Source organism: Sceloporus undulatus, chromosome 4 (assembly GCF_019175285.1).
Source record: "Sceloporus undulatus isolate JIND9_A2432 ecotype Alabama chromosome 4, SceUnd_v1.1, whole genome shotgun sequence".
NCBI lineage: Eukaryota > Metazoa > Chordata > Lepidosauria > Squamata > Phrynosomatidae > Sceloporus > Sceloporus undulatus.
The window spans coordinates 66,418,126-66,431,704 of NC_056525.1; the positions used below are offsets into that span (position 1 = coordinate 66,418,126).

Consider the following 13,579-nt stretch of genomic DNA (forward strand, 5'->3'; position numbering starts at 1 on the left):
AGACCTGCTGACATTTGCATAATTGCTGTAAAAATAATTGTTTCCTCTAGTTTAAATATCAGGCCCCCAGGGACATCCTTTTGCTAACTATTTACTGCCTATGGCTTGTGCATAATCACAAATTGTGACAAGAAGATTAAATCGGGCTAAGTACATGGTCTCCTTTGACTGCTACCCAGCTGCAGGAAATTGCCAGACGTTCTTCACAATGCCAAATACTGCTAACATGCAACCGGCAGTTAATATTCAGAGTGCACATACTTGGGCTTTCAACATTTCTAAGACAAACGACTTTGCTTCATTTGTGCCATTCTGTTTTTTAAAAAATACCTTCTGTTTCTGTCTCAGAAAAGTAACTCATGTACATGTAGTTCAAACAATAACTAGAAGCCGAGTGTCTCTCTGCTTCATTGCCACCCTCTGGCAAGCAAAGATTGATGAAGCTTTCTGAAATATAAGACAAATTGTACCTTTGTGCTACAAAACTTTTTGTTATTTTTCAAAGATTCAGTTCATACAACTATTTGAATCCCTAATTAGCAGTTATCAAAACACTTGGGGAAAAGACCACAGTGAGTTTTCAACACAAAAAGAGAATAATCACTAAAAATCCTCGGAGAATAACTCCTTTAGAAATGGTATGTTTGCCTTAGGGCCGCAAATATGCTGGAAATGACTTGAAGGCACATAACACACAAACCGCACCCTGATATTGCTTAGCCACACAGGTCCCAGTTCTCATCTGCAAAATGTCAGAAGGACAAGGCTGCAGCATACTCAGTTGATAGTACTGTGGGTTAGAAATGGGGATAAGGCAGGGAAAGCAGGGTTGCCAAGTTAAACATTTAATGTAAAGCCAAGCAATACTGAGGGGGGGGGGAGCCCAAAAGAAGCCAAACAAATTTTAATATCAAGGATATAGCCGTGTTAGTCTGTAGAACCAGTATGTGGAGAGATCTTATAACCTCTTTGAGACTAACTGAAATAAATTGGCAGCATGAGTTTTCCTAGACTTCAGTCTACTTCCTCAAAAGGATCTGCATCTGAGGAAGTAGACTGGTCAATGAAAGCTCATGCTGCCAATTTCTTTCTTTCAGTTAGTCTCAAAGGTGCTACAAGACCTCTCCACATACAAATTTTAATATATTTTTCATACTCTGTTGATAATACAGTTGGCCCTTCTTCTTATACATGGATTTTTTATACACGGATTCAAGCATCCATGGTTTGACAATGTTAAAAAAGGTATAAATTTCAAATATCAAACCTTGGTTTTCCAATTTTTATAAGGGACACCATTTTGCTATGTCATTATATTTAATGGGGGATCTTGGAACCAAACCCCAGCGGATAACAAGGGTCCACTGTAAATGATTTATAAAAGCAGCCCAGTGTGGCATAGTGTTGCTACTCTGGAGGCCAGGGTTCAATTCCCAGCTCTGCCATAAAACCCACTGGGTGACCCTGGGCAGGGCACACTGTCTCAGCCTCAGAGGAAGGCAATGGCAAGCCCCCTCTGAACAAATCTCACCAAGAAAACCCCATGATGATAATAATAATAATAATACATTTTATTTATAGACCGCTATTCCGCAACGATCACAGCGGTGTACAGTAAAAATTGCAATAGAATACAATACAAAATACACAGTGACAGTTAAAGGAGGGAGGGGCTTCGTCCTTCAGGCAGTCCCTGATGTTGCTGGGTCTGCCTGATCGCTCCCTCTGAGGCCAAGGTGACAGTTAAGGAGGGAGGGGCCTCTTCCTTCAGGCTGTCCCTGATGGAGCTGGATCTGCCTGATCGCTCCCTCTGAGGCCGAGATGACAGTTGAGGTGGGAGGGGCCTCTTCCTTCAGGCAGTCCCCGATGTTGCTGGGTCTGCCTGATCGCTCCCTCTGAGGCCGAGATGACAGTTGAGGAGGGAGGGGCCTCTTCCTTCAGGCAGTCCCCGATGTTGCTGGGTCTGATAGGGTCGCCTTAGGTCCTGAAGGACCACTGTTAGGGAAACATTCCCAGCATGTTCATTTGAAAGGAGAGTCCTTGAGTGAGACACGAGAAACCGAAATGTCCATAGGCAAAACGCACTTTATTTGGCCAAGACGACAGCACACCAGCAGATGGTGATAAAATTGCTGTCGCGCCCAATAGCCCTTTCCAAAAGTTTTTATAGTAAAACACAGTTCATTGTTTACATAGCATTAGCTTAATTGGCTATTTAGTACACACATGATTATACAACAGGCAGTTAATTGGCTATTGTCTAAACATCAAGTGATTGGTTTCATTCACTGTCCATGCAGTGTTCACACACTTTCTTATTGGCATTACATTTGCTTGGAGTCTGGAATGCAAAGGGATACTTAGCTAGGATGATCCTGTTCCCTTCAAGGCTACTGCTGAGACACAGGCCATTGTATTCAGGGAGAGAAAGGAGGGGTGAGGGGGTGAGTGTGTACTATGGTCACACACAGTAAAAAAAGAATGGGGGCCAATAGCCCATTTACACTTTGCTCTGTAGCTCATTCTATGAGTCTACTGATTCTTTTGCAAAGCCATGTACAGAAGCAGAAAGCATAATTCAGCTATATTTATGTCCCTCTCACCACAACACACACCTTTCTGACAGGTAGTCCTAAAGCAACCCTATCATGGGGTTTTCCAGATGTCTGGAATATATGTGGCTTTGCAGAAGAGAATTAATCCATCAACCCTGGAAGGCTGCATCCACACTGGAGAAATACCCCGGTTTGCCACCGCTTTAACTCTTTTTTGGCTCAAGGGTATGAGATTTTGGGAGTTGATTGTGGGGCCCAAACAAACTCCAACTTCCAGAATTCAATAGCCTTGAGCCAGAAAACAGTTAAAGTGGGGCCAAACCGGGGTAGTACTTCTCCAGTGTGGATGCAGCCAGGGGTTTGTATGGGGGAGAAGAGCATTGAAGAACAACTCTGGAAAGCCCTCTAGAGAGAGAGCTTCCTGAGGGTGGGGGCGGCGACCACGCTCCAGTCCTCTCTCTGATTGGCTGAAAACTGTGAGTGTGTGACACTCCAAAGGGTTGGTTGCTCTCTCTGTAGCCAGCCTTGCTCTCAGAGTCAGGGCTGGAGCTGAAATGGGCAAAAGTCACCAAAAAGGCACTGAAATAGAGCCAGGCACCAAAATCACACCAAAAGCTCTGAAAAGTCCCCGTTTTCGTGTGAAAGTCACCACGGCGCCCCTGCTTCAAACGCCGCCTTTGCCTTCGTCGCCACTCACACTCACACTCGCAATCTGTGACGCAATCCTCTCTCAAGCCCTGACCGCAACTGCGCACGCGCAAAAGATTTCTACAGCATGAGACTGCATACTGTATATCCCAATGCAAGTGTTTTGGACTTCAACTCCCAGAAGCCTCAGACACTTTGGCCAACAGTCAGGAATTCTGGGAGCCGAAGTCCAAAAACCCTGGATGGCCAAGGTTTGGGAACCACTGAGTGGTACTGTGTGAAACTGTGAAAATCCACTCAGCCATGGAAACCCAGTGGTTGACCTTGGGCAAGGCACACTCTCTCAGCCTCAGAGGAAGGCAAAAGGCAAACCTCTGAAGAAACTTGCCAACAAAACCCCATGATATAGGTTAGCCTTAGGGTAGCCATAAGTCGGAAAACACCTGAAGGCAACACAACAACAAAAGAAATGGTTGAGGTGTCAAAGCCTGCATCCGCACTGCAGGAATAATCCGGTTTGACACCGTTTTAACTGCTATGTCTCAGTACTGTGGAATTCTGGAATCTGTACTTCAGTGTGACATTTAACTCCTCTTTCACTAGATGGTCCCTTTCCAGCTCGGTGATTCCATGACCAGCACTTTTTGGGGCAGAAAAAGCTGCCCTTCTAAACCTTCTAAAACAAGCCTGAAAAAACAATCCAATTTGAAACCTGGCTCACTGCTAGGGAATCCTGGGAATTGTAGTGTTTGTGAGACATTTAGCCTTCTCTGTCAGAGACCTCTGGTGATTGCCAGACAAACTACAATTCCCAGGATTCCCTAACACTGAGCCAGGGCAGTTCAAGCAGTCTCAAACCGGATCATTCCTGCAGTGTGTTTGGGGGTGAACATACATAAAAGCTTTCCTTGCCACGTGAACTCGGAAACTCGCTATGCAAAGAGAGAGACACACACATCTCACTCTTCACTTTTCTTATCTCTGCGGTCTTTCGTGGAACGTTCCTGAGGCGGCGAATGCTCTGCGCACGCGCAACTCTGTTCCTAATACAGTACTGTCCATCGTGTGCTCTGCGCAAGCGCCAGATTCCCAAGGCCCTGGATTGGAAGAGTTAAAGGTCTAATTAGCCTAGCCAGAAGACCACGTGACCCCGCCGTCCAATGGCGCCGCGCAAGCAGTTGCCAAGATGGCGGTGACGCGGTACCGGCGGTTCCTGAAGCTCTGCGAGGAGTGGCCCGTGGAGGAGACCAAGCGCGGGCGGGACTTGGGCACCTTCCTGCGGCAGCGGGTGGCACAGGCCTTCCGAGAGGGGGAGAACACGCAGGTGGGGCTCGGCCAGCAGGGGCGGCTGTGGTGGGATGCATCCGCACTGGATAAATAACCCGGTTTGGCCCCGCTATAAGCCTTTGTCTGGCATTTTGCTATGGCATTCTGGGAATTAGAGCAGCTTTCCTCCTTGATTGCAATGCACTTCACTTACCTGGCCCCTAAATGTGTTGGAGTTCTATCCGTGCATTTAAGTACATCATTATGTAATGGACTCCTTGGAGAAAAGATACATCTATGGCAGACCTGCGGTTTCCAGAGAAGCGGCATGGCTTGATCATGATCAGAGCTGCACAAGACATTGTTCTGTTTTGTGTGTCGCCAGACTAGCAATCTGCTCTTTAAGGAGGCGTTTTCTGTTTGCACCCACTTTAAATTTCCCAAAACTGACACTTGGCTTTGATGAATTTAAATGGATGCTTGTGGCACTGAAGTCAATTCGTATGCATAAAACATTTGATACACTGAAGAGACATTTCCTGCCAAATGGCAGGAGAAATGCATAATGCACCCACTCAAAAGAATACAGTAAGGGCATTGTGTAAACCTGCCGCTAGATAGCTTGGGCTATTCTTTCTTCCTAAAATGCTCTTCCAGCCTCCCTCTTGATAGCTGTAGTATTATTCAAGGATTGCAATGTGAATACAAAAAGATGTAAAGCTCAAGGCTGTACCCTATTTTCCTGGTTCTGAACATTGGCCACCACCTGATTAATGCAACAGAAGATACTTTTTGAGGTACCCTTTTGGTATCATCTAAGGCAGGAGCAGAGAACATTTGGTGATACGCTCCCCTTGAACCCTCCCGCCTGCTTGCCCATTTTTAAATAGAAATTCAGCACAATTTGGGGGCAGTTTTTGCTCTAAAATCACACAGACAACCCCATAAATACCCAAGAACTCTGGATTACTCCAGACGTCTGTTTTCTTCCCTCTCAAAATGGTGGCAGGAAGAGATGTACTTTCACTTCTTGCCACCCTTTTGAAAAGGTCTGCAGAAGAAATACCTCTATCACTAGCCCCTTATGAGTGCATTGTGCCTGTCATAATTCAGACAAAAACCCAGGAGGTTTTGTGCCTCATTCTTTCCATTTTTGATTTGCTTTAAAAAAAATTTCCAATGCTTGTTAGAATTGGATAAAATATGGTGGGATAGTTGTCCCTTCTGAGGGAATCAAGGCTCCTGCGTTTCAGAATCGGAGCAGGGAGTTTTGTGCAAGAGCTGTGATTATCCAAATTAGCTCCTTTTTATCCTAGATTTCAGATTCTTCGTAAGTATGATTCAGTCCAATGTACAGTAATAGATGGTGCAAATGTTTTTTGTGGCAGTCTTTGGGGGATTTCATGAGGCGTTCGTGTTCTTGCAGATTCCTGATCCAGTGACCTGTGATGAAATGTTCGAGAGTTTAGTCAGAATCCACACCAATTATTATAAAACCAAGGTAAGTCCTGTCAGTGGGGCAGAAGCCTAATTATCCATTAGTACAATCTCTTTGCTACCTTTGGATCATGTTGTGTAATCTTGATGTGAATGAGACCCTGATCGTTAACTTTGGCTGGAGGGGGGGGGGTCACTGTGCTTAATCTTTTATATTGTGTCTCTTTGCTTTATCACCAATTGTAAAAGAGCATGGTAATGCAGTAGCAGCATAGTAAATTGCATCTGCCAGCATGCAGTGCCCCACTATATGGTAAGAGAACAAGAATGTCATTCTTTAGAAAAAAGGCTTGTCTAAATGAGTAACTGTCTCCTGTTTGCATAGTATCCACGACTGAAAGATTCAAGCTTCACTGGTGTGACAGTGGAAGAATGCAAGATGGTCCTTGCAACAGGTACTTAGTCTAGCTATTCCTCAGTGTACTTTCTTTTGGGGGGGGAATACTGTGGGATTCAGGTGCTGCTTACATCCTCTCATTTTCCTATGTGCTTAGAAAAACCGATCCTTTGTGTAAGCAGATGTTTATGCTTAATATGATTGCAAGGAACCATCTTGGAAGTGGATTGAATTTTGAATGGAGTAAGTGCTGGACTGTAAAATGTTAGTGACTTACACAGCATTGGTTTGAGGTAATGAAGCAGAGCTCCATAAATGAATTTAGAACTCCAATTTATAAATGACAATCTAGAAAACAGTCTCAAGTGGGTTCTGAAACAAAATATTGCATTGTATCCCTACCTATGTTTCTCTTCACCTGCCAGCCATACCCTCTTCCAAGACACTAAGCAACTCACATAATCATGTTTGATCACCATTGTGTCGTTTATGTCATGGGATGATGATGATACCCTCTTTCTTCCTCCTTGTTTTAAAGATACTGTTCTGTACTTTAGGGTATGTTAGGGTTCATCCAGGCAAAGTGCTATCTGCCCACTTGTTTTAGTGGTCCTGTTTTGTTTTAGTTTTGTCAGTTTAGGAGCAACAAATTCAGTATCAAAAGGAGTAGATGATGTCTGTTAATGCTGAATTTCCAGTGTTTGGCTTTCCTTGTGTTTGAGATATGCAGCTAAGAAGAAGAAAGAGAGTGGACCCAGTACTAGTGAGTCTCAAAGAAACACAGAGTCATAGCAGACAGGCAGGAAAAAGTGTCCCAATCTTGCTTTTTCCAAAAGTGGGTTGAAATCCTGCTGTCTGCACAGCCCACTTCCAAAGCAGTGAAATAAGCACAGCCTTGACTGCGCAGTGTGGCCTCCAGCCATGCTGCTGGATAATTTTTTTTGTTGCCTCCTCACCATACATGCGCACTGTAGCACAAACACACCTCCTGCGACCTCCCACATCCGCCCAGATGACATCCCATTGCAGGGCCGTCCCCTTGTTTGGCCACACAGTCATGATGCTCCACCAGCACAGGGCATTGTTGTGCAAGTAATACTTTAGAAAAGCACAATCATGGAGGCCCCCCATACATGCCCTTTCCCTCCCCCCCCCCCCCCCAAGTTGGATTGTCTGGTTTGTGTATACTGTAATTACATCCATTGGAGTTGTTACACTTTCATTTTTTTGCTTTGCTGCAGCCCTTCACTTGCATCAAGGTGCTTATATGCAGGTGCAAAGTTGCACATTTTCTGGGCTGAACTGGAGTATCCCAGCTTCTTTTTGCTTGTTTTTAGCCCCAGGGTGCAGCTTCGTTTCAATTTCCACCCACTTTTGAGGCATGTGTCATATAAACGCCCTGCATTGAAAGCAGCTGGAAGCCACTCCTAACACTGGCACTAAAGAAAACCATAATTCAACAGATTTCTGTTGGCTTCTGTCTTCCTACAATGGTAGTTTATCTTTGGGTCTAAGATGGTACAAGTAATAAGTTTAAATAATTTGCACATACACTCTTTTTGTTGTTTATTTATTATCCCACATTTCTTCTAGAATGGGATTCAAGGCAGCTTGGAATAATTTTTAAAAGGTCCAACTTTTTTCTTTTGTTGTTAATTGAGGTTTAAGAACCTCTTCATACAATTTAGTTTTATATGTGCATATATGCAGTTGTTAGCAGGCATTCTCCCAATCCCACCACCTTTGCAGATGTGGTTGGTGAAGAGAGCCTTCTTTGTGGCTGTTCCCAAGCTCTGGAACCTCCTTCCACTGGAGGTCCAATTGGCCCCTTCCCTGCTTTCTCTCCACCAGCAGGTGTAGATGTTTTTATTTGAGCAGGGGTGTGTGTATGTATTCATGTTTTATTGAAACTATGTTTTTAATAAACAATGTGTTTTTAGTTGTCTTTAATCATGTTTTAAATAATGTGTGTGCGTGCATGCACTGTGTGCCTTCATTTCTGACATATGGAGACCAGGTGAACCTATCATGGGTTTTTCTTAACAAGATGTCTTTAGAGGAGGTTTGCCATTGCCTTTCCCTAGGGCTGAGAGCATGTAACTTGCCCACCCGGTAGGTTTCATGTCCAAGCGGGAATCGAACCCTGGTCTCCAGAGTTGTATCCAACACTCAAACCACTGTGCTATTCTGGCTCTAGTGAGGTTTCATTTCTTGTTAACTTTTGTAAATTAATGTTTTGGCTGGACCTCTTTAAAATCATTGTAAGCCACCTTGAACCCAATTCTAAAAGAAAGGCAGAATATACTTTCAGTAAATAAACAAACAAAGAGCCTTTATGGAAAAAACATTTAAACACATACAAAGTGACTCATAGCTAAATAGTAGGCTTCTGTTCAGTGCAGTATTTGAAGAATGCCCATTTCTTCTGGCTCCACGCATGGAACATGTTCTGAGTAAAGAAGGCACGTGTACCCAGGGCACAGAAGCAGAAACTGATTTGGCTGAACATTAAGGTTTTGCATCACACACACACACACACACACACCCTGTGGTTTTTAAGTTACACCTTAAAATTGAGTTTGTGCAATATTACATGTGGGTTTTTTCCCCAGCCATGTGAATTCGACAGGCACGTGAAACCAAGATTCATGTGCCTGGCTTATCACATGTATACATGGAGGCAAAATTGCATAGTGTAAAGCAGCCTCTTGAGGAAACAGGCACCAATACAGTGCTTTGTATAACACACTCTCTCTTTCTCTGTCCATCCCCTCCCATGGTTGCAGATAGCTTGAAGCAAATGGAAGAAGCAAAGAAAGGAAAATGGACAAAGATACGTGAAAAATTCTCTGCCAAGCCTCCTGAAGAAGATTCCAAATGATAATATCCTACTGTCCAGAGTTCTTAAACTATATTTTGACAGGATAAATAAGCTTTCTTGAAACAGATATTGTTGTTACATCATCAAGATTTAAATCCAAAGATCTAGTCAATTTTCATCTCATCTACGAACTGTTATCATGGGGACAATGTTTGGATACTGATTGTAGACTTGGTGAGAACTTACTGTGCAAAGGGATAAGCCAGGCCTATTTTATAACATTTGTTTATGGATGAACAAGTTTATCTTTAAATATATTTGCAGTATGTGGTGATATGGTTGCCATTCTGTGATTGTTTACATTTTTGTGTATTGGAAAGACTACTGTAAGATGTCATATTGCAGCTGACGTGCTGGACCATAAGAGGAGTTGTATTTCAGTAGTACTTTTTAGAATTCAGAAATGATATCCTCAAACAATATACTATGTTGTGTCAAGCCCATGTTCCTGTTAATGTCCTTGTATATTTCTGTCAGACTGCTGGTACTTAGTTTTTTGTGGATTTTTTGGGCTATGAAGCCATGTTCTAGAATAGTTTTTTCTTGATGTTTCGCCAGCAGCTGTGGCTGGCATCTTCTTTTTCTGAAGATGCCAGCAACAGCTGCTGGAGAAACGTCAAGAAAAAACTATTCTGGAACATGATCTTATAGCCTGAAAAACCCACAAAAAACTATGGATGCCGGCTGTGAAAGCCTCCGATTTCACAAGCTGGTACATCTGCAATGTACTGAGTAATATTGTGCAAAAATGAGTAGCCTGCGCAGCACTGGTTTTTAAACTGTTTTGCAGAGTCTCAGGCTTCTGCTATGAGAAAATCAGCAATAGCATACAGGTTGCCCAGAATATCTTTTCTGCTGTTATATGTCTTCAGGAGAGCACAAACTATGGGGCCCAGATTCCCAACATCCCAGTAAATGTCAGGACCGTGCTTTCTTCTCTGTACTCCCAACAAAACAGAATCTCCTTTCAGATCTTTGTCTTAGAGTTCTGAGGTAGGGATGGTTCATGCTCTTTGCACAGTTTGTGCCTTCTTTGCTGTAGGTATTAAGCAGAAGCTAGACACCTACTTGTCAGGGATGCTACGGTTGCATTTTATCTTCTTCACTGAGTAGGAATAAAATGGATGATCACTTCCAACTCTAAAATTCTATGACTATTTCAATAGGTCTTGAGAATGCTATTCAGTCATACCTGAGAAGTTTGCAGTTCTACCAGCATAGCAAGAAGAAATTCTTTCACCTCCCTTCCTTTTTATTTTATTTGATTTTGGGTGTTAAAACTTCATATAATTTCCATTTAAATTTTTTTTAAAATGTTCACAAAACATACCAGAACAAGAGAGATAGCAAAGCTGGTCTACTTGATTAGGTTCCCCCCCCCAAACTTTCTCTTAAATCTGCACATCATTCTGTACACTTGATGTACATTCTGCTTTGCTTAGAAGGAAAACAGGTGTCTGGAATATGAAACACCTCTTGTCCCCAAATAGAATATTACTCTAGACCAGGCTTTTATCAAGCAATCTCCCTGCCTCATTCAGATGGTGCCTTGTTTTATCTACAGGTGGTGGTGGTGTAACTTGAAACAAAACTAAAAATAGACTTTTTCATACTGTATAGCTGTCTAAAGGGCTGAGGGAGGAAGAGGCTGGAATTCATATCATAGCAAGGGACATTTATATAACTGTAAGATTGGAATCGTCTCTTTTCTTTCTCCCTGCCCAATTGAATCTCTAACTGTCTAGTGCTGCTTCAGCATCCATTCCAGTGATTACTGGTAGTAATGAAAGCATACTAATACCTTGCCTCAAAAAGCTGATATACTTCAGCTATACCACCTTGTTCTCCCTAGAAGCAGAATTAACCTTAAGTATACTCTCTGCCTCTTTATCAGGAGAATAACATAGATTGCCTTTTCACAGTAAGAATGAACATGTAATCTTCCACTAATGGGGTCACTATGGTCTTTTTTATTTCCTTAGCCAAATTAATAACCAAACAATCAAATGATAATTTGGGTATTGGGTGAATGACATGAGTTTGAGGGACAAAGACACATTCTAATTGCCAAATGGAAATCCAGGAACGTGCTAAAATTGCTATCAGCTGAGTTGTTCCCTGTGTGTTCCTACAAAGTCTCTGTGGAATAAAAAAGTTCCTTTCATTCCCAACAATATAATGTGCCATCCAACATCATTTGAAACATTACTAACAGCATCATTCCAGTTCCTACTTGGATGAGACAAGATTCAAGACATAAAAGAAAAAATCCACTGACTCCAGAGGACTTTGAGATGATAAGCTGTAGAGTTAGATCCATGTATGTTGACATTCCATGGACCCTTCTGGAATAAGTTAAAATATAGCAAACTACTACTTGCTAGTAATAGTGCCAATACTATATGCACCTGGCTTGATAGCCATCAAAATGTAGTGCATGGAGAGACAACTCTCTTCGTAGAACATGGGTTATCTTAAAGAGCAACAAAGTTCCCAAATATGTGGTAAACTATAAATCCACATAATGCAATCCCACTAATTGACTTCAAGTCTTTTGCTGAATAAACCATCTGCAATCAACTTTACTAGAGATAAACAGAAGGTGGTGCTGAGATTCCACAGTATGGACCATGTCATTGATCAGCTTTCCTTGAAGATGAGGTTGTTGCAGGGAACCTAGTACCAAGTATCCTCAGGAAGTGCATATGTATATTACAGTTTTAGCTTGGAGAAGTTGATTTTGCTGTCTCAGTGGTTCAGTGTGTTCTGGACATCCACAAAACCCATCCTCTGCCTTCGCTTTCTTTGCTCTGTCATCTGAAATTTTTAAAAGGGAAAGTCAAAAGGTTGCTGTTACCACCACCCTCTGAAACCATGCAAAATACTTCACTAGAGCTGCCACTGTCATGCTCTGTATTGTGTGACAATGGTATATTCAAGGCCCCCTTTAGGCTGGGGGAAATGTTTTCTCAAAATTGGAAATGCTGGAAGTACCTTCCAGTTTGGGGGGGGGGGGTTCCCTGTGCTTAAAATTGTTCCAGAGGACAAGGATACTTCCAAATTTTAGAGCCTCCAAAATTGGGAGGTGACAAAAATGTGGGCACAGCCCTCTAAGGTCCAGCAGGGAGTTGGTGCTTAAAACAAGTGTTTTTTAGATAGCAAAAGTGGGCTAATATGTTGACATTTGAAAAAGCCTAAACGTGCTTTGCTTTTCTTGGTCCAGCCCCAAGCATCCCTTTTACTGGTTTTGTCTTACCTGCTCCTTTAGTTCATTCAGCTGTGACGTGAGATGGGATACTAACTTCATGGTAGAATTTAATTTATCCTGTAGACAACGGATCTCATTTTGCTCCCCTTCACCTTCATTACTGACTAAAGACATGGCTCGCATACGTGGAAACCAGTCCAAGTTCTTATTCTGAAGTGGTAATTGGGGGGAAAATAATTTAAAGAGCAAATGTAATAGTACAGAATTACTATTTATTTATTACATGCTTAAACTACATAATAATGGAGATTCTGTGAGCCATATACAATTAAAAACATAACATACAAGATAATAAAGCAACAGGAATAAAATGGCAAAAATAAAAAGCACTGGCTATTTGGAAGAAGAAGAACCTAACACCAGAAGGTAAATGCCAGGTGACCCTCTTTGGAGATGGAATTCTATGGACAAGGTGCCATCACTGTTGAAAAGACCAAATACAAGTTGCCTCCTTTAGTGGAGGTAACAGACAAAATTGCCTCCAATCAATCTAGTTTTAAAACCATGTAGGATTTTAAAAGTTAAAATCAACATGTATAATTCGGTCTGGAATGACACAATACTGACACCTATTTTTATTATTGAAAAGTCCCCATTAATATACCACAATCCTATTTTGAAGTAACTGAAATCTTTTAACCTTTCAAACACAGCCTTCTGTATAATTCATTGCAATAAAAGATTACCAGAGCACGAGGAACTGTTGCAAGACTATCTGCTTAGACAACAGTTTCTCTTCCTAACCTGGACAAGGGGGCGAGCTAGCAGACTCTTATATACCAACTTCCAGAGCTTCCAGAGCAGTCCAGCCAGAGAGAGGAGAAGGAGAGGAGCTGCTTGGCAGCCATTTTGAGACCGTGTGCTTGAGACCGGGTGACTCGTGCGGAAGGGGGTGGAGCTTCTGTGAGTCACATCTGTGAGTCACAAGGGGGCGGAGCTAGCAGACTAGCTTTATATACCAACTTCCAGAGCCTAACGGTGCGCGAATTTTAGTTTTAGTTTTCTTTAACTCAAGTGGCATCAGGTTAGAATCAGATATTGAAATAGAACCTTGCCTTTAAGTATGAGATAGCAGCCAGGACATTCCTTTAAAGAAGTATTCCCAGTAGATTGACTGTTATAGTCAT

At 42.4% G+C, this 13,579-nt stretch overlaps 2 protein-coding genes across 5 annotated transcripts in view; one reads left to right on the forward strand and one right to left on the reverse strand.

Annotated features, from left to right (window-relative positions):
• Nucleotides 1-4,298: 4,298 nt before the first annotated feature.
• Nucleotides 4,299-9,458, forward strand: LOC121928092 (ubiquinol-cytochrome-c reductase complex assembly factor 2). The gene is made up of 4 exons (XM_042462368.1): nt 4,299-4,527; nt 5,896-5,970; nt 6,292-6,361; nt 9,090-9,458. Exons 1-4 carry the CDS (start codon nt 4,390-4,392, stop codon nt 9,182-9,184), a joined length of 378 nt encoding a protein of 125 aa, XP_042318302.1. The 5' UTR covers nt 4,299-4,389; the 3' UTR covers nt 9,185-9,458.
• A 960-nt stretch (nt 9,459-10,418) lies between these two features.
• The window catches only part of ITPR3 (inositol 1,4,5-trisphosphate receptor type 3), a 161,484-nt gene continuing 158,323 nt past the window's right edge, over nt 10,419-13,579 (reverse strand). For all 4 annotated transcript variants that reach the window (XM_042462366.1, XM_042462364.1, XM_042462363.1 and 1 more), the window contains 2 exons: nt 12,441-12,602; nt 10,419-12,001 (listed from right to left, as the gene is read on the reverse strand). In XM_042462366.1, coding sequence (XP_042318300.1) covers nt 11,933-12,001; nt 12,441-12,602 — 231 coding nt within the window. In that variant the 3' untranslated portion in view covers nt 10,419-11,932. The remainder of the gene's footprint in view (nt 12,002-12,440; nt 12,603-13,579) is intronic.